Source organism: Xenopus tropicalis, chromosome 3 (genome assembly GCF_000004195.4).
Source record: "Xenopus tropicalis strain Nigerian chromosome 3, UCB_Xtro_10.0, whole genome shotgun sequence".
Classification (NCBI taxonomy): Eukaryota; Metazoa; Chordata; class Amphibia; order Anura; family Pipidae; genus Xenopus; species Xenopus tropicalis.
In genome coordinates, this window is record NC_030679.2 from 52,735,101 (window position 1) to 52,756,321 (window position 21,221).

Here is a 21,221-nt window from a genome sequence, read left to right on the forward strand (position 1 = left end):
GTCATTCAATGAAGCAAAGTGATAGTCAGGGTATTTTTTTTCCAATAACATGATTACCTTTTAGAAGCTATTTTTGGTCATTTGAATGCAATAGTTAATAATCAGAATGGAAAACTCAACTATCGCTGTATCCCCCCCTCCCCCCCCTTTTCCTTTTTGTATCCCACTTCTATATATTGATAAAACCAATAAAAAGAATTTCTGTTAAAAAAATAATCAGAAGTGTCAGCTGCTCTTTCTAACCTTTAACATAGTCATGCAGTTGAATAGAGCTGGTTTGTAGCATTTAAGTCCCTTGGTTCTACTATGAACAAATGTTTGAAGTACAAAATTTGGTGCAGGAAATTGATTCCTGTACTGCATGAATAATTCACTACATTAATAAAAATGTCATGCATTTGATAACAATAACAACTGCTCTATCTGTGACAGGAATACAATGTGTACCAAACTTACTTATAAAAGATTTACTTATGCTAATTTAAAGTATAAAGTATAATTATAAAATAATCAGGAACAGAGTCAAGTTGTTTGAAACATATTTCAACAGAAGAAGGAAAAGGGAGTGGCACAGATTTACTTTTTAGAACCTTTGTGCTCCACCACCTCATGACATGGATCTTGTGGGCTCCTTCTCTAGCCAATAAAGGCTCCACAAAGAGAAAACAACATTTTAGTGCCCACTGCAATAAAGGATCAATAAAATCATAATAGAGACCCACTTTTTTATTTCACGTATGTTTTTATTTCATCTTGATTGATGGTTTCAAATATTTATACTGATTGACAACTGAATGGCAAGACAATCTGACAATGATTGAATGTAGATCAAAACATATAAGGGCACATTTATCATAGTACGATTGTTTCCGAATACAAAAAAATTTGTATTTTTTCTAAGTTTTTATACTGTGTGTATTTTTTGCAACTTTTTCGTTAATTTGCAACAATTTGTGCGACGAGTACAAAAGTTTCGGATTCATTCAAGCTTCGGTATCGTGACTTTCCTTGGGCCAGGTTGGAGCTGCAGAGTGCCACTGAGTCCTATGGGAGGCTTCCAAAATCATGCACAGAAGGATCAAATCATAAAGATTTTCCAGCCGTTTACGATCGTTAGGATTCGAAAATTTAGTGACTTTTGGATCGGCAATACGATATTATCGTGACTATTATGATTTTTTTGTAAGCATTTTTGTGACATTTCCGATCATCAGAAATTATCGTTTCTAATCCGAATTTTACCCATTTCAGGATTCAAACTCGTACTTTGATGAATCTGCCCCCTAGTCTTTAGTGCTTTATTTACATAATATAAATCATAAATATATATATATCAGTTTATTGCTAGGGCACCAAAATGGACAACAAAATTCCACTTAAAGGAGAAGGAACAGTTCAATCGCTGGGGGTACCAAAAAAAACAGTCAGCATGCACTGGAGCGGTGCCGGGTGGCTGGCCAGGTTGCCTAGGACCCGACAGCCTTGGCCCAGCTCTGTTACTTATTAACAATTCTCTTAAGTATAATTGTCCTTTAAGGTTAGGTCATATTTCAGATTAGCCTTTTTTTAAAAAAATGTATCCATTATGTACTATTAAAGTACAAAGTATACATAGCAGCAAACTACAGAAATACCATATTTTTATTTATCAGAGGAAAAAAATAGGCTACCTAAAGTGACTTGCACATTCAAAGGTGCCAGTATTTGTAATAGAAGTTCCATAAAAGTTACTCCATACAGTGAGCTTAAAAATGAGAAGCTTTAAACAACTATTTTGATGGTCATTTGGCCACTTTGCTGGGCTGGAATATTTATATCACATCCTTTTTACAAATAACTGTTGCAAATTAATAGGAGGGAACATTACCCACATCTGAATACTTTTTAAAGCCCATCCCAAATTCTCTTTTCTCTATATTGTGCTTTTTACATGAGACCAGAATTCAATTTTAGATTCTGGAATGGATTTTTATTACAAAACAATACATTTAAAATTTTTTAAGGTTGGAATTTTGGCTGATGTTTTCGAGGTATAATCCAGCAACCTTTAATAAACAGTAAATATCAAATGATCGGAAAAGTAGAGATGGTGCTTTTATATGGAGAGTGGAGGATGGAAGGCCTGTCTCTGGGTTGGGTTGTGTGTCCCTCCAAAATAAATGAGGAAGAATTTGGGGGAACTGAAATATTTGACAGAATATTCCAGTGGGATGTGTTCAGTAATGTACACAAATATAATTTATATTTATGGAAAGATGTGATGCTGTTCCTAATCTTTATAATATAATACTACAATTTAAATGGGATTAAATCATTTTTACCTCCTGGTTTGCAGCAGTTAGCTCTTCTTCCAGTGCAGAGACTCTTTCCAAAGAAACCCTCAGCCGTTCCCTTACCTGGAAAAAAAATCAAAATGTGCAGTAACATCATTTTTTATGAAGCATATATGTAGCCATTACAGTTTAGTTACACTGAGACCCAAATTAACTGAAGCATGTTGTTTGATGACACTTTCTGGTTTAGCAAACATTGTTTACCGGGAAATATGCAAAAGTAAAGCCTGTTTTTTTTGTTTTTTTTTAAATTCACATTAAAATTTGCAATAGTAAAATATTTCCTGAATACACATAGTAAAAACAAGCAAATCTATAGATTATATTATATCATTATATTGGGATTTTTTAATGCAAAAGAAAGATCATAGAATATTTAAAGCAATTGGCTAAATTTGATTTAAATGCAAGATCAGTAATGCAAGGTTTACACCTTTTAAGCTACTTTCTTTCTGCAGGATTCATCTCCTCTAAGGGCTCGTACTCACCAGTGTTTCTTCCTGTGTTTTTATCTGCGCTCCCCGGCGGTAGAACACAGAAGGACCTCAGGGGAGTGTAGGTACAAACGCTGGTCAGTGTGAGCCCTAGGGGCACTGGGGAATGGGACGACTCAGACCATTATGACACCCATATGATTTGCAGCACTTTTTTTGTAGCAGGGGTGTATTTATTCAGGTAAAGCATGAACATTTTTAGGAATTTCTTACATCTCAATGTTTCGAAGAAAAACCTCAAAGGTATACTCTCTTTTGTCCCTAAGAATGTAAGTCTGAGCACACAAAGATATCAGGCTAGACACATATGTTAAAGAGGAAAGTGATATTCTTGAAATGGATAGAAATGGATACAAATATTTTCATTTAAAACAGTTCCTATTATAACTTTTAAAATAACTAAACCTTTTTTTGGAATCTCTAAAATTACTCTGTGCAGCCCCCAAGAATAACACATCTTTCTTTCCCTGCATCCAAATTTATTTAGTTTCTCTATTACAGTGGTTCTCAACCTGTGGGTCGGGACCCCTTATTCACAGGGGTCGCCTAAGACCATCAGAAAACACATATTCCCGATGGTCTTAGGAACCGAGACACCACTCCTCTGTGGTTGGGGGTCACCACAACATGAGGAACTGTATTAAAGGGTCACGGCATTAGGAGGGTTGAGAACCACTGCTCTATTACAAGTAGCTGAACTGTAGATCTTTTACAGACTTCCTTGTCTAGCATTAAGCTCCACCCCCTTTTGCTTTTTGAGCACTTCTTCTCTCTCCAACTATGATGGCCTCAAAGAGGTGCCTACTGCACATAACTGATTGATTTTAATTGTAACAGAGGCAATGAGCATGCCCTGCAGGCCCTTCTTTGAGGTCTTCACAGTCCGAGGGAGAAGGAAGGTTCTGATTTATCAACTATTGCCTTTGGTCCACACTGCAGGAATTGCTGAGGCCTTCCTGTTGTAACAACCAAACTGCAGGTATTTATTACACACAATAGCGTTAAGAGCCCTGACTATAAGATTACCCAGATACAGCAGCCTCATTTCTTTAGTTCATTGTTGGTATGTGGACTTCTTACAGCAGTATCTCAGGGCCCTGACGAAGACATACATAAACATTTGCTCCATGCAAATTTGGGTTCAAGATGATCTATTTTTGTGCAACAGCTGTAGCAAACTTTGCACGACTGCAACTGAACTTGTGGTAAGTAAAGTCTTTATGTGAGTCTTTATGTTCATACTGAGATTAGAAGTCTAATCTATAAAGTAGGTTGCAGCATGCAAAGTACAAAAAGGCCAGATTCTGAACTTACTACAAGCTGAATAAAATCAATGGAACCATTGTGATTGGACATGTGTGACTAAACTAACCTTAAGGGTTTAAATGCCAGGAAATTCCCTACGACTCAGATGAACTCAAGAAGCCACTCCGATGAGTGGTGAAACATTTTCAAGAAAACTTATAAAGTCCAGGTGCTTTAGACTTAATTCTAATAGAGAGCACCATGATGGGATAGAGGTTGTGTTTTTGCTCTGTGTATTTAAAAAGCAGACATTTGTGCACACAATTTCTGATTATAGGTTATTCAGGATGCAGAGCCTGTTTTTTTTGGGCATACTTTGTTGTTGGCTGATTCTAGGCCTCAGATTTTATTTCTTGCTTCCTCTTATCAGTCAGTGCTCTCTTGGGCCGCACCAGTAAGGAATCGGCTTCCTTTATGGCTATGCTCCTGTGAGTTTCCATAATTGTTAGATTACTTGTGGCTTTAGTGTCTTTTACATTCCCCCTAGCTCCCCCTTTTACCTCACACTACTCAATATGTTCACTTGATGCGGCCTATGATGCCATGGCCCTGCCCCCATCTGTATCACAACCCCACCCGACATCATGGATCCATACCTTCACAGACAGCCCCTATCCTGGCCAGTATTAAAGGAGACAAAAGGCGGCAACCCTATTTTTCGCTCATATGATTTGTATTTTGAATATCACTTGGTTATCTTCTTCAGGCCTGGAACCCCATCAGGACTAACCATTTTTACTTCTCCCTTTTATAGATTGCCATCCAGTGAGGGGTCTGTTTCCTTAGGTAGTTGCACTGGACTGGATGAGAATTTAATATTGGTATGTACCTTAAGGGGTTGATTTGCAAATGGTTCTGACCCTTGAAAAGTTTCAAGGGCTTCTCTCTCTCGTTATCTGCCCAGTGCTTTGTACAATATTTTTGACAGGTGTCTTATCTACAGAAGGTCCTTTATTGTGTTTTTCACTCATACAATGTGCTTCTAACAGAAGCCTTGCAATCTGTGTTGCAAATACACATGTGGTGTATTCCTCCTAGTGAGCAGGGCATAAGTCTTCTACACTTTATTTTTTAATGTCTATTCTCATTGAGTATTGTTCTCTGATATCTGTCATCTTCTGGGAGAAGCTGGTACCATGGTACCATGCTCACTTTCCTGGGTTGCCAATACAGTCCTATTTTTTACATGAATTTGGCCTTTTACTCTCACCATTCACTCTGTATAATAGTATAGAGCAGTGATCCCCAACCAGTGGCTCACATGTTGCTCCCCAACCCCTTGGTCCCAGTGACCTCAAAGCCAGTGCTTCTTTTAAAACTCCTGGCTTGAAGTCAATATTTAGTTGCATAAAAGCTATGTGTACTGCCAAACAGAGCATCTCTTAACCTGCCAATCCATATAGTCCAATAGAAACTTAATGTTGAGTTCCCATTTATGAATTCTTTAACTGGAATCATTTGTTGTTTTTATCTATGGGAATTGCCTGATTGTGTTTTTTCTGTAATGTTATGGCATTCCTTTTTACAGGTTTCTGTTTAGAGCCTATTATCCTCACATTATGTAATGAGCAGCTTGCTAAGTCCCAGTGAGTACTGACATGGAATGTGTCCAGGGAAAAGAGAAGCTTGTATCATACCGTGATGATTTTCTTTTCCTAATTAAGTCCATATCCGTACATTCCCAACCCTTTCCAGGTAGCTGTCTAGAAGCTTTTTACAAAGATGTTGGTGGTTGGGTGGGGTTGGTCTTTTACAGATTTGTAAGGGTCCTTCTTATGAGAAGGGGATAGGAGGCTTACCCAGTAAGTACTGACAAAGTTCATCCTGGAAGGTGCTACTACACTGCTCTGCAGAAAATAAATGTGTTCGACTGGCACATCTATCAACTTTGATAAATGTGGTTTGTTAACACCTGCATGTCCTGCATAGATTGAACTGCTGAGAATACTTAAGGATTCCCCAGGTTAATACTGTATATAATAAATCAGTCCCATAGTTTTTGCCAGAAAACTATCTTTAACCTTACTACCTTTTGCAGATGGAAACAATTATTTGATATTAACAATGATAATTAGCTTGAATGTTGGCCATGTCACACATTTTGCACATGGACCTCTAGTTATGCCAATGCTAAACAGATGCCATAAATTTTAAATTAGGATTTGCAATCCTAAATTGTTCTGTGTGTCCATTGTCAGACTGCAGTAAGGACAGTATAATACATTCATGGTAAGCCTGGCCACTTTCCAGAAATCCTTTTCTACTTTGTGTAAAGCAGTGTGTCCCCAACCAGTGGCTTTTGAGCAACATGTTGCTCCCCAGCCGTTTGGATGTTGCTCCCAGTGGCCTCAAAGCAGGTGCTCATTTTTGAATTTCTGGTTTGAAGGCAAGTTTTGGTTGCATTAAAACCAAGTATAATGCCAAACAGAGCCACCTGTAAGCTGCCAGTCCACATAGGGGCTATTAAGTAGCCAATTATAGCTATTACCCCTAGAAACATTTTACATGCTTGTGTTGCTCCCAAACACTTTTTCCATTTAAATATGGCTCATGGGTATAAAATGTTGGGGATTCCTGGTGTAGAGAATGCATCACAAAACGTAAGACAAAAATTGGACTTATAGTTTGAAGAAGAGGTTTTTCATACACCTCTAAAAACAACAAGAATGTATAGCGCATTAGAGTAGACGGGAACCATCTTGCTATTTTTTTGGGGTCGTATTTACTGTGATCTTTGCCACAGTGAGCACGCACAGCTGAAACTGATCCATTCCAGACCTGCATTCAGTTGTGCATACTCTGACAGTGATCTCATTAAAATAATTCTGTGAGGAAAAAAATCGGATAATATGGGACAAATTCACTCATCACTACTAGTTAGATCTTTTTTAGCTGGCTGCTTTGCTATTCTTGTATCCTTTTTATATACATCATGTGTGTGTTTTTTATTATAAATATATCAGTGGAAATAGACATTTGTGTTATATCTTAACATCTAAATGCAACAGAATAGACCATTATTTATATGTAGTTAACATGCCCTTTGCTTAGATTACAAGACTTAGAACACCTATACATACTGTATGAGAGCTTCTGAAATACATTTAATTATTACTTATCTGGATGATCATGTAAACTCACTGCTTGCTCACTATAACAAGGATAATATATAGATACATATTAATACAACATATATAAATTATAAAAGTAACAAACTTCATTAAACTAAAAATATCAACTGAAAACGAAGCACAAATAAGAGTTTTAGCTATTATAGGTTTCCTGACTGCTGCCAATTAATGGTAATTACCACATATATAGCATGAATAGTTTTCTGGACCTGATTAGCACATTCTAAAAGCCTGCAAATGATACTGAAGGGCTCATGTATGTCCTCTAGTGTAGTTGCAGTCCAAGCAATTTCCTCAAAGTTTCACGTAAACCACATTTATTAAAGGTACTTGAGCCAAAATGTGCTCCTTACCCTATATTTGTGCTTGCGCCGCTTAGTACTTCCTGCCTTCCCTTGCAAATTGTGCTCTAGTGCATCTATTGACAGGGCATGGAGCTACATTCTCACCAGGTAGAAACTCCAGGGTTCCACACATACACCTTAAGAATCAGGTGCAGAAATCACTCACATGCCTAACATTGGAAATTACTTCCACACAATTGCATCTGACACACACAATATGGCAACAAACACACACATTGTATGATATGTTAAGGACATGTGCCCTTAAAATTTATTAACAGATCATACAATGTGTGTGTTGCCATATGTGAGAGAGACACCAGACATGTAAATGGCATTATGTAGATTTTCTTAAACTATAAAAATATAGTATACTGTTTATTACAGCTCCAAATATTAATATATAGCATAGCGATAATTGCTAAAGCAGGGTGCTGAAGTTTGGCACAGTTACTAACTGATCGTTTCAGCCTTGCTGAAAAATTAATGAAACCATGAAAATTCTCAAAACAAATTGAAGTCAACTTTTTTGTGACCACTGGAGTCTATGGGCCTTTTTTCCCGGTGAATCCTGGTGAAGTATTTCACTCATCGCTATTATAAGCCTGTTGATGACGGTTTCAGGATATTTTGTCTCAAGCTGTCATAAGGGAAACCCCACGGGAGTTTGCTAATGCTAACACCTAAAAGCTGATTTTTTCATTACAAAAGTCTATTCAAGGAACATTGCAAAAATTGCCTAGCTTTTCCCACCCAATACCCAGCATGAGTTAGCAGGGTTTCCTTAATGATTGCTTGAGCCCAAAGTTTTGAGCAATTATAAGTCAGGCCCTAAGGTTCAGATTTATAAAAGTGTAAAACTCCACTTCTCCCTTTTCATTTCTATGGGATTTTTAGAAGAATATTTATTAAATAGTGAACTCTAACTTTTATCCTTTGAAAAACATGCCTATAAAAATCCCATGACAATAGAGAGCAGTGGGATGAATTATACTGTGGTGAGCGCTTATTTCACTTTAATAAATCCGCCTTTAAATGTATAGAATACTGTGCTGGGGCATCTTTAAACAAATATGTATGTGCTGAACATATAACAAGAAACATCTAGAGGAAAAACATTGCTTGTCTGAAAATTATATTTGGATGATAGGTTTAGGCCAAATCAATGCTAAAAATACATTTTTATTACAAAGCAGCCCTTTAGCTATTCGTGACTGTTTCATATTTTGTCCCCATTTTTTCACCCATGCATTTGGTTTTTTTTTCTTTTAGAGAAAGTCATCTAGCCCTTTTTAGGTTGTTATGGTGATGAAACAGATTTTAAGGTTGTTTGTTAGTAACTCCTAAACATATGCACTGATTTCGTAATTGTGCTAAATATAACTTTTCTCTGCCTCCTAATGTTCCTGCTTGCAAAGCCTGATTTCCAGTGTGTAGCTCTGCAGTTATGCATGCCTCATGCTGTGCTCTACTTAAACAAATTATAAGTCACAATATGACTCTAAGGCAGCCTGAATAATTGGCATTTTACACCTGCAAAACACTTCCTTTGGATATTATTATATGGCTTATTATTAAATCTTCTGCTTTCTTCTCCATTTAATTCAGCCTGTTCTAACAGACAAAATTAACCCAAGACTTTGTTTTGCAGAATATATATTTACGGCAAAGCTGAAACGGTCTACATAGTTTAACTCCAGTGTGTAATATTATGAATTGGAGAAAATGCAAAAGATGGCAAGTATATGTATAGTAAGGGCAAGAGGCTGAAATGGACACGTTTGTTTAAGTGGGGGACTAATTTAGCTTTATGGCAACTATCTGGTGTGGTGGCATAAACTAAGGGGCTGATTTACTAATCCACGAACAGGCGAAGGCGTCCGAATGCGTTTTTTTCGTAGCCTTCGCGCCGAGTACGAAAGTTTCGGATTCATTCAAGCTTCAGTATCGTGACTTTTCTTGGGCCAGGTTGGAGCTGCAGAGTGCCATTGAGCCCTATGGGAGACTTTCCTTGGGCCAGGTTGGAGCTGCAGAGTGCCATTGAGCCCTATGGGAGACTTTCCTTGGGCCAGGTTGGAGCTGCAGAGTGCCATTGAGTCCTATGGGAGGCTTCCAAAATCATGCAAAGTCTGAAAGTTTTGCCCGCCGTTTACGAGCGCTCAATACGAAAAAGTTGCGACAATATACGAGCAAATCCTAACGGCTACAAAAAAGTTGCAACTTTTCGCGCAAGTCGTAATGGTTACGAAAAAGTTGCGACAATTTACGATAAAGTCGTAACGGCGACGAAAAAATCGCAAAAAATATGAAAAAGTCGCAAAATGTTCGTTTCCAATCCAAATTTTTCCCATTCGGATTTGAATTCGTGGATTAGTAAATCAGCCCCTTAATATCCAGAGTAAAGGGCTATAAGGCTAACTGCCATGATATTTGAGCAGCGCAGCTCCCAGCAAGAACCTAAAGGTGCATTAAAGGTAAGAGCTATATTTGTCAATGCGTCTTACTCCATATGGTGTTAACCATCTCTTGCCACATTTTTCACAGGCTCTGCACCTTTTGTGACCAAAGGCACCTGTTTCTGAAAATGTATGCACTTGCACTGAGTGGGGGGAATTCACAAAAGTGGAGAGAGCCCTTTTTTCGAGTAAAAGTGGTGGAAAACACTTTCTTCACAATCACAAACAGAAATCTGCATAAATTCCATATCAACCGCCACTTTTCTGTTTTTGGTGAAAGAAAGACTTTTGTGAATTTGTCTTTTAAATGACATTTACACAACATTTTAACACAATTTTCCCCCACCATTTTCAAAATGGAGTAAAGCTCAGTGTAACTCTCTGTCAGATCAATTCGAAGCTCTTCTGTTTTGCTTTGTTTCACCCAGTCTCCATTTCACACCTCTGATAGGAGCCCCATTGGGGGATCATTAACATGTTAACGGGGATTAGCAGACTCATTGTTAGGGGACAAGTCTCTGTCTAACCCTAGAATATTAGGTGCAAAAGGCCTCACTGACATTTTATAAACAAGTAAAACACTGATTAAACAAAATGTTCAATTGATATGCTACTTATAAAAATGTTTTTTACCTCACATTTGCGTTGTTATGCTAGTTTTAGCTTAATGAATGAGGCAATAATAAAATTTTGAGTGAATATATTGTATACATTTTTATTTAAAGGAAAACTAAAGCCTCCCAGGCAAACTTTTAGTTTTAGCGGAAATGTCCCCAACTTTAATCACTGGAATTACACAGAAATATAGAAAACATTAGAAAGCCCAGCTTGTTCTTAAAAAAATGATGTATAAAATGACCCTTCAGGTTGCTGCTATACAGTCAGGCTAAGCTAACAAATGACTGGGCTGAGAGTATGGTTAGTATAGTATTTATTCACTGAATAGCAGGGAGTAGAGAACAACAGGAGTTGGAGTTAGGAGTAATTGCCACAACAAAAACATGCTGTTCCGTACACAGTAGGCACATAAATAACCAGTAAGGGCTGGTTGGACCCTAATGGAGCACACCATAGCACTTGAGTTAAGGATTAGGTCTACTTCACAGAGATTTTTGCAGCTTATCCTGACAGTGCTACGCTTTGCTAGAAGGTATCTGTTGTTATGTTTTTTTATGTTTGAGGTAAAAATTCACCGCCCCCAAAAAACCCAGGGTCAATTTTCATTTCTGTAAATATAAAAAACATGCCAATGGGGTTACCTAATTAAATACCATGATTACAGACCCCCAGACAAAGGCACATCAATAAGCCACCCTGAACCCTTAAAGATGGTAATGAATGGGGTAAGTAACTTGGCTCAGCATGTGATTACATGTCTTTCCTCAATAAAATAATGTAAGTGGCTTAAATATGTTTTATTTTTTCACTTTAAATACTGATGCAGTTTCTTTATAGATGAAGAAAATTTTGATTGCTGTACCAAAGACCTAAATTAAAGTCACAGAAACAAACATGAAAGGCCTTTACAGTGAATATATTCTATATTGTGTATAAAACAAAATGTACTGTACACATTGCAATACACAGTGTATTTCACATACAGTGTATATTTCATGTTTACAGAGTGCATTAAGTACCCGAGGGCACAGGCAGTGTATGTGATTAGGATATTTCAGTTATTTCTTATTATTATTAGATTTTTTTTACCCATTAAATGTGTACATATAATTGGCAACATTGAGCATGTTGCAGACTACACTGATTCCCAGGTAGCCATGTATCTAAACTGATTACTAATGAGCTCTGAGAAGTGAATTGCCTTTGCGTCTTTATACAAAAGGAATAATAAAGTGGTCATCTGACCTTTTTTTTGTGTGTGACCATGTAACCTAATTAAATCACATAATAATTGTGTTCTTGGACCCCCAGACCTCACATACAGTGTATATTTCATGTTTACAGTGTACATTAAGTACCAGAGGCATAGACAGTGTGTGTGATTAGGATATGTCCGTTATTTCTTTTTATTATTAGATTTTGTTTACCCATTAATTGGCAGGAGAAAATACTGATGTAACATCTAAGTGAGTCTGGCAAATCACATGCTCAGCACACAATTGCATTGACATTGATAATACAATACTTTGCATTATATGCTATTTACCATCACTCTTTGCAGAGCTTGCTGAAAATTCCTTGGCGCAGGTTAAAAATCTATTTGTTCCTGGCTGTATGTATATCTTCAGACCCAATAAAATGTACTTAAATTATAAAATATTTAAGAAATATGTTTTGTGAATGTAAAAATGGTTTATTGATTATAACTAGGTGAGTGCACTGCTTAACATAAATTGGTTATTCGGGCAAATCTTGGAAGTTCACATCAAATAATATATTTTTAGGAATGATCATTAATTGCTCTGATGGTTTGCCTATTTGCTGCAGTCTTAGGAACATCAGGAAGTCACCCAATTGTACGCCCCCACTATAAGCCTTGCTAGGGGGACGTCATCTTGACAACATCACTGATGTTACTAAGCCAGAACATATAAACATCTAGTACATGTGCACTGAGATTTATATGGCTACTTTGTCTGGTTCAATATCTATCCAGCTGAACCAAAGCACTGATTCTGTGAACTGACCTGACATTAGAACATCTGTGCTAGAAAAAAAATAGTGAAATAGCGATAATGCAGATTTAAGAACATGTAGCTCGCATCATGGTCATCTTATTTTTTAAAGGGTTTGGTATAAAAGTAGCTGTTGTACAATCCGCACATACTGTAGGTACATGGTTCCTAGGCATTCTTATTTGGAACCCCTTGTGGTTATAAAACTGGCTATATAAGCTACACCTATTATTACCAACAGAGATGCCTCTGTTATACAACGTCTGACCTGCTGAGAGCCCTGGCATCAACCCAACTGAATACTGGTGAGATTAATTGTAATGCCGACACATGCCGGGCTGATTGCCCAGTATCAGTACTCAGTCTCTAATGAAAGACCCACTTTATAGTAATACCTTTGGCTTTGGAATGATATGTTGTACAAAGCATGAAAAGATCATTATAATTACAAAATATGATAATTTGTATAACTTTTACAGAAAATATATGGGGTATTTAACTACATTCTAAAAACTAAAATATAAAGGGACGATTAGCCTTAAGTCTCAATCACTATGCAGTTCAGGTGCTGAATTATAAACAAACTATCCCCTATTATTTACTTTGCTTAGGCCTGCGGGAAAATAATTGGCCCCTATGGCAGCATCAGCCTTCTTCTTTGCTTACACCTGGAAGCATTGTTTCAGTCACAGGCATACACAGCGGATATCAACAAAGAAACGTGAGAGTTTGTACTTCAGAGCTGACATCCGCTGCGTGTGCCTGCACCCAGGCTGAGGCAATAGTTCTGGGTGCAGGCAAGGAAGCCCCATGTGGTATCAGCCTTAGACTTTTCTAAAACATGCTCTTTTTATACACCCAACTTCTTTATTTTAGTTTTAATTACAGTTTTAAAGGACATGTAAAGCCTACATTTGTCTACAATGTATATCAGTTGGGCACATCTCCCCCACCTAAATGGCATAATTTGTATATCTGTATATATCCCCTCTGCTTGCCAGCACCATCACATTTTCCTAAAGCAAATAGCAGCTTTCACCTGATGGCCAATTTCCCTCTGATACATAATCAGATACATTTAAATCTGCAAACAGCATACACACACACAGACCCTTATTCAGCATACATTTTGTCAAGAATACAGGCTCACACAGGCACAACTGTCTCTGATAAAAGTTCTGCTTTGTTTGAGCTGAGCTCAGGAGAGAAACTTAGAAGAAAGAAATTAAAGCAGACAGCTAGAGCTGAGTTTCTATGGGAACCAGCAATGCCATCTCTTCACTGGCTGCTAGACTGGGGGGAGTGATTACTAATCTGAGCTTAGAACAACTGAGCATGCCCACAAGCCAGAAATCAAAGCAAATTCCTGAGGGAGGGGGCCGAGTGGGTTACAGGAGGAGAAGGAAATCTAAGTGATTAAGGGGATGCTGCAGCCTTACTATTAACCTCTGGACAACCAGTGTGGCAGGTATTGAAAGATTTCAAAGAGGCTGTTCACTGATTACATTTTTGTTTGAGGGGTTTACATGCCCTTTAACTGAACTAAACAAAGATTGGAACAAAAAATTAGCCTGTGTGAATTTGATGGCTGCTGACATACAAGCTGTTAAAGGGGTGGTTCACCTTTAAGTTAACTTTTAGTATGTTATAGAATTGCCAATTGTAAGCAACTTTTAAATTGGTCTTCATTATTTATTTTTTTTATAGTTTTTTAAATTATTAGCCATTCTTGTAGCTTTCAAATGGGGGTCACTGACCCCAGCAGCCAGAAAACTATTGCTCTGTGAGTTTTATTGTTACTTTTTATAACTTATTTTTCTATTCAGGTCCTCTCCTGTTCATATTCCTGTCTCTCAATCAAACTACTCCCTGGTTGCTAAGGTAATTTGGACCCTAGCAACCATGTAGCTGCTGAAACTTCAATCTGGAATGCTGCTAAACAAACACTGAAATAATAAAAAAAATTACAAATAATAAAAATGAAGACCAATTGCAAACTGTCTTAGAATATTACTCTCTACATCATACTAAGAGTTAACTCAAAGGTGAACAACTCCTTTAAGACACATTTACGAAGACACAATTCTCTTTTGGATCTCTACTAAATACAAGCCTTTAATTTACTCGCTTTTAGGATAATGGGTTTTAGAATAAGGGGTCCCATACCTGTATGTGAAAACTGTAGATTATTATTATTAACATTTATTTACAAAGCGCCAATATATTCCACAGCGCTGTACAATAATAGATATGAAGTAATTTGCTTATCTGTTTCAGCTTTCCTGAGCGCAATCTGTTCTAAGAATATTAGTCTTAACGTTAGATTTAAGATATATTGGGGCTCATTTATAAACACTGGGCAAGTTTGCTCTCTGGCAATAACCAGTGGCAACCAATCAGATGTTTAGTTCTTCTTTGCAGATGGTTTAAAACAGCTAATCGCTGATTGGTTGTTATGGGTTACTGCCCAGGTGCAAATTTGCTCAGTGTTTAGAAATGAGCTCCATTGTGAATGCTTTTTCTTCAGTATTTATCATTATATTTATATATATATATATATATATATATATATATATATATATATATATATATATATAAGCTCTATTTCAGCTCAATAGCTGCCTTCCAGGACTAGTACCAGTAGAACATGGGTTACACTGGACTCTCTTACCCAGAATGGGCCTTCGCTAAGTGGAAGAGGAAGGTGAGGGTGTTGTGTAACTACACCTCTCATGCTGATATGCAGAAAAATAAAAACAGAGGGCGCCAGAGGTTCTTGCAAATAACAAAATAATAAGTGTTTATTGAACACCCACAGGGTTACTCACAATACAGCTTCTCAGAGGCCAGTGGTACAGGCAACGCCACATACAGAGTGTAATACAGACTGACACTCCCCTGCGGACAGACTTGGCAGGAATCTCACTTCCCCTCTGCCACACCCCGTAGTGGATCCCCTCAGGAAATTCTCTATTCACTGTGATCCCTACACTACAGGCAATATGGCCTGGGAGAGATACCTCCAAAACTGCCAGTCCTATGAAGGAGCTCAGAACTGCTCTCTGTAGCTCAACCCTAACTGCCTTACATTCCTAGAGTGGTACTATTTAGGGAGCTACACTTGTCACTATCTAATGCCTCATTCACAGGGCCCTGTTCCCCGACTTTAACTAGGCCCGTTCCCCAGGCTCACAGCACACATCCACCCTGTTCCTCAGGTTAAAGCAGAGAGGAAGGTGCCACTCCTTTCCCAGCACTATACCAAAGTGAGGTAGGACGTGGTCACCATATCTGCTAGCCAATAGCACACATGAACTTACATATATTATATATATATATATATACAGTATATATATATATATTATCAAAAAAACTCACCACTCTAAAATCAACTTCCGTGTGCTTCCCCAATGAATCAGGCAACTGTTCGATTTGGAAGCACCGACAGAAATGTGCAAAAAAGGTTTATTTTGTTTACATAGCCCTGCTGGTTCAAGGAAAACCAAAAAGTATTAATGTGGGGTCTATGTGAACATAACAAACCTTTTTTGCAAATTTCCTTGCTTTTGGTTTTTTGCTAACAGGAGAACCAGGCTGGGGTATCAGGTAAGTAAATACAATTACTGGGGAGGTGCCTAACTTTTGGTACACTCCAGTGATTTCAACTCTACATTCTTTGAAAAAAGAATGTCAAACACAGGATATGAAACCATGTCCGTATGACTATAATGATCAAATATTGACTTTTAGCGAACATGTGCTAAACTTTCCAGTTCGCATAATGTGGTCGCCTTGTTTGACTTTTTCAAGGGCTGAATTACACAGCAGACAGTTTTAGATAGATAGATAAATGAATAAAACGCTTCATGCTGCACAATAGTTACATATACTGATGGTCCAATATATTTATACACTCTGAAAAAAGGGTGTCGAGTTCATGAAATGCATACGCTGGTAGTGCAGTTACATACCTTCTCGTCAAGTGCTTTATGATGTTCAAACAATGATTTTAATGCTTTTAGAACTTCAACTTCACTAGACACTCCTGAGGGGGACTGTGCTTGCCGCTTTACCACTGTCATTCTCAGTGACCTTTCGTGTCTGGAAACAAGGCACTCCAAATGTTCCAACAAAAGCTGTTGAATATAATATAAAGTTCATTATTTTTCCTTTATGCAAAGGTCACTTTGAGCATTGGCACACAGAATTTACACCAATTGTCTGGAACGGGTTGCACACTGATCAAAAAGTTAATAATCACCTTTACTTCCATAATCAGCATGTCTATCTCTACTAACTCTGAAACCTAATAGTAATAGGAAAATATGTATATCAGTTTGAACAATCTGGCCCAGGGTGTGCAATCCTTTCAGCAATGTAACACGTTTTGTCACTATATTGTTGGTGTGTTAAACTAAGTGGAATATCAATCAAAGAATCTTGCCAAACTGAAATATATATCAGTAAATATTAGTGTCATAGTATTAGTAGCATAGTATCCAAGGTTATTGTGATACTAATAGCTACAGTTAGTATTAGTGGTTGTATATATAGTTTATGTATGTATGTGTATAGATTGGTCAGTATAAGTTTGTGGGTGCTGGGTTTACTTGGAAGGGTTAAACTTGATGGACTCTGGTCATTTTTCAACCCTATGTAACTATGTAACTATATATTGCCCTTTTATTTTGTGGTGCTCTGTGTGTTACCTCAGAGATCAAATGACCAGAAATAATGCAGCTCTAACTGTAACAGGAAAACAGCACTTTGAAAGACAGAAATTTGCCCATTTATTTTCTGAGGTGGTCTAGCATGTACAGTGGGGTGTGTGTGCCTTGGTTTAGTTGTGGGCACTGTGAATCCTATGATCCCAGGAGGCAGGTCTAAATTTTTAAAATGGCAGTTTTCTATTTAGGAGTACTCAATAGCACATTCTACTAAAAAAGTATATTTTTATGTAAATGGTTTATCCAAATGAAGCATACAGTACACAATCATTTTCACTAACAATGATTATTTTACTATTATTTTTCTACAATAAACAGAACAGATACTATAGTCTATAACATTAGTACATGTTCATTTATTCAGCAATCATACAGGAAACCCTGTGTGAGTTCACGCATGCTTTAGGGAAAAACCTTGTTGTTTTTTTTTCCCCAAGCAAGCCTGCTTATATAAGAAAAAGTTTGGCTTGGGGGAAAAATACCTTAACTAACATGGCTTTTTTCCCCTGAAAAGTTCAAGTGCTAAATATGCATAAACTGCATGATTTTCTATAAAAGCATCAGGAGACTATTAAACTTTGGTTTGTGTTTCAAAGATTTCCAAAATTATGGTCTGTTAATTGGAAACTCTGGATATTTTATATGTAGCAGAGTACATTATTTTTGGATATTTCTGTTTGGAATTATTTTTAGGGAGCATGAGTATAATATCCTTACCCTGGTGTTATTCCTTTCTGCTTTCAGTTCAGAAATCTCTTCTTCTTTTTCTAAAAGCTGCTCCCTGCATGCATTCAGTTCCTTGGTCAATGCAGCAAACTCCTAAAAAAAAACATAAAAAGTATTCTTAATAATAAATTTGTGTTTAAGGCAATCAGTATGATAGATTATTTTTGTGAAGGCTTTCTCGTATTGTTATATAAGTGAAAACAAGTCTGAAGATACAATTTTGGATCTTTTTAAATAGCATTTCTGAAAAGATCATACAGAGCTTTCATCAATCATAGTTTTTTTGTTCTTTGTGCCTAAGTTTCCTATGATTTAAGAAAATGATTAGGATTCTTTGCAGCAATAAAAGAGCATTCTTGTAAATGTGATGATATAGTACAGATGTATAAAACACGTTTAAATAACATGGTCTTTTTGATGAAATAAATATGAATAGTCATGGTTTGCAAATGATTGGCAAAGAGTCTTTGGGTATTTTTTTCCACTATGACTATTAGACATCCTGTATGGAATTATTAAAAGGTTCCCAGGTTCTGCTAGTTGGGCAGGGCAGAAACAAACATAACCCTTAAAGAGGACCTGTCACCCAGACATGAAAAGCTGTATAAAAAAAGTCCTTTTCAAATTAAACATGAAGCCAAAATTCATTTTTATATTAACACATTTAAACCCATTATAAATGCATTTAAAAATCCCAGCTGTCAATCATTTACTGCCTGCCCCGCCTCTATGCCTTAGGCATAGAGGCGGGGCAGACAATTACTTAAACTTTCCATTCAGCACTCACATTCCCCCTACCTTCTCACCATCTAATTGCGTAGCCAGTGCATGGGCCTGGACATTAGGTCCCCCATTCTGGCACATACACAAGATTTTGGGGTGATACAAAGCTTGTCTTACTAACAGTGCCCACAAAATGGCAGCTGCCTGCTGGCTGTGATTGTATATTCCCAAGACTGAAGGAAACAAGATTTATATAATTTATATAGTATGTGAAGTTAATTTTGCTTAACAAACACAATAGAAAAGAAATTGGAATTATTTCTTAGAGTGACAGGTCCCCTTTAACGACTTACCTTTAGATTGCCTACTTAAATGGCCTCACGTATCACCAAGATTCTTCTTCACCCATGGGAGTTACATGTTTCTGAGACAGCACTACCACCTTATAGATATCAGTTATGTATGAATTTGCATGTATTGCATATGCCAACACGTTTGAGGTAATACATTTATTTAATGTGATTATTAGAGAGTAACAGTCTAGGAACATGTTTAATGGTACAACACACTAAAACAATAATAGCAAATAAAGATTTAGGTACTCCCAAACAAGCACTCCACAAAAATGAATGCAGTGGTATTTATACTGCAGAAAAGTCATCTTGGAAAGTTGTTACAATGCAAAATGACTTGTGTTTGGGTCACATTTTGGTTTTACCATTCCCAATAATCAACAACCTATAGGGTTTATTAGGAGCTAAACGGTCTACAAGTTTTTATTATTATCTGTGATTAATCTGTGATTAATTATAGAATGAATATAACCTATAACATAGAATCATACTGAGAAATCATTCATTGTGAAACAACTCAAACTCAGGGGCAAATTTATTAAAATCTGAGAAATATATTTTCTCACCTGACCAGAGAAAAGTTTTTTATGTTGTTCTCTTCATCCTACCAAATGTATATTGTACGGTTTGCATTCTCTTTAATAATGTTGTACAATAACGCCATTATTTAAAATATATCTGAAATGCTGCACTGCAGTATGGCTAACTTAAAAAACGTTTCATTTTCCTTAATCCACTACAGATAAGGCATCACATGCTGCTTTCTAAATGGCTTAAAGCAGTATATTACTGTAATAATCATTTTCAAGATCCAAGAGCTTTTTATTTCTGGAAATGGGCAACTTGGAGAACAACTATATGCATGCTAAATATATACTGTGCATATCTGAAATTGTGCTTTTAAAGAAAAACTTGAACTTAAATATGGATATGGCTCAAAATGTTGTATTTTACTGAACTTGAGGTTTGATAGCCCTGTAAGTGTAATGATCCATGCCTTCAAATCTGTCCATAGGATCTCTCCATCTTGTTAGGTTATCTTTTTTAGTGTCAGTGACGCTGCCTTGCTCAGTGTGCTCTGGGCTGTTGTAGAGAAGCAAAGTTTAGGGATCATTGTAAATCATCAAGCAAAAAATTAGGTTATTTCTTTGTTAAACTTTGATTCTCCTTGATATTTTTATATCCAAGACAACACATGTTGTCTGTAAGTCATTTTAAACTCAGATGTGTAGAAGAATACATAAATATTAAATAAATAAAGGTATAGGATCTGTTATCTAGAATGTTTAGGACCTGGGGTTTTCTTAATAATGGGTTGATAGTTTACTTAAAATCATTTAAACATTAAATAAACCCAATAAGATTGTTTTGCCTCCAAAATGGATTCATGCAGCTTAGTACGTTTTTTTTATAGAGGAAATGGAAATCATTTTTTAGTTAGTTGCTTAAAAAAGACTCTATTAAAAATAATTTGGAGTTTTCTGAATTATGGATACCAGACTTTTATTGTTGTTAATTAGGACATTTTAGAAATCAAGTCATTTGCAGACTAGAAATGTTTACTGATGGCATACACTTTCATAATTAAAGGGGATATATACCATAAATTTTTACAATGCACTAAACCATGTAAAATAATGTAAAATAGAAGGAAGTGCTTTTATTTTAATAACTTTGGGTTCAAATATGTCCATAACTGCTTGAAAATTGTGCTCTACCCAGACCCTTTGCAAGCTTCCGGTTTAGACTCTTTAGTATGTGGCTGGGGCCAATAGCCCTGCAGAGCTACTTAAAGTGCAGTGAATATGCATAGAGTGGGCAGGGCTTAGCAATGTCACAGGCAGTCTGTTCCTGCTCTACTTGCTCCTGTCTCCCTCCCACCCCTCCCCTGGCCGCAGCACAAGCAGAGAGACAGAGAAGGAGGAGGAGGGGTTTTCCTTGCTACTGCTGAGTGAAGCCTGTCAGTCAGTGCTGTGACCACTTCCTGTGAGAGACT

General features: G+C 37.0%; 1 protein-coding gene across 5 annotated transcripts in view; it reads right to left on the bottom strand.

The window, feature by feature from the left end:
• Positions 1-21,221, bottom strand: part of ppfia2 (protein tyrosine phosphatase, receptor type, f polypeptide (PTPRF), interacting protein (liprin), alpha 2) — a 209,640-nt gene that overhangs the window by 62,031 nt on the left and 126,388 nt on the right. For all 5 annotated transcript variants that reach the window (XM_031898888.1, XM_031898887.1, XM_031898889.1 and 2 more), the window contains 3 exons: positions 18,141-18,242; positions 16,668-16,832; positions 2,322-2,396 (listed from right to left, as the gene is read on the bottom strand). In XM_031898888.1, the coding sequence (XP_031754748.1) occupies positions 2,322-2,396; positions 16,668-16,832; positions 18,141-18,242 (342 nt within the window). The remainder of the gene's footprint in view (positions 1-2,321; positions 2,397-16,667; positions 16,833-18,140; positions 18,243-21,221) is intronic.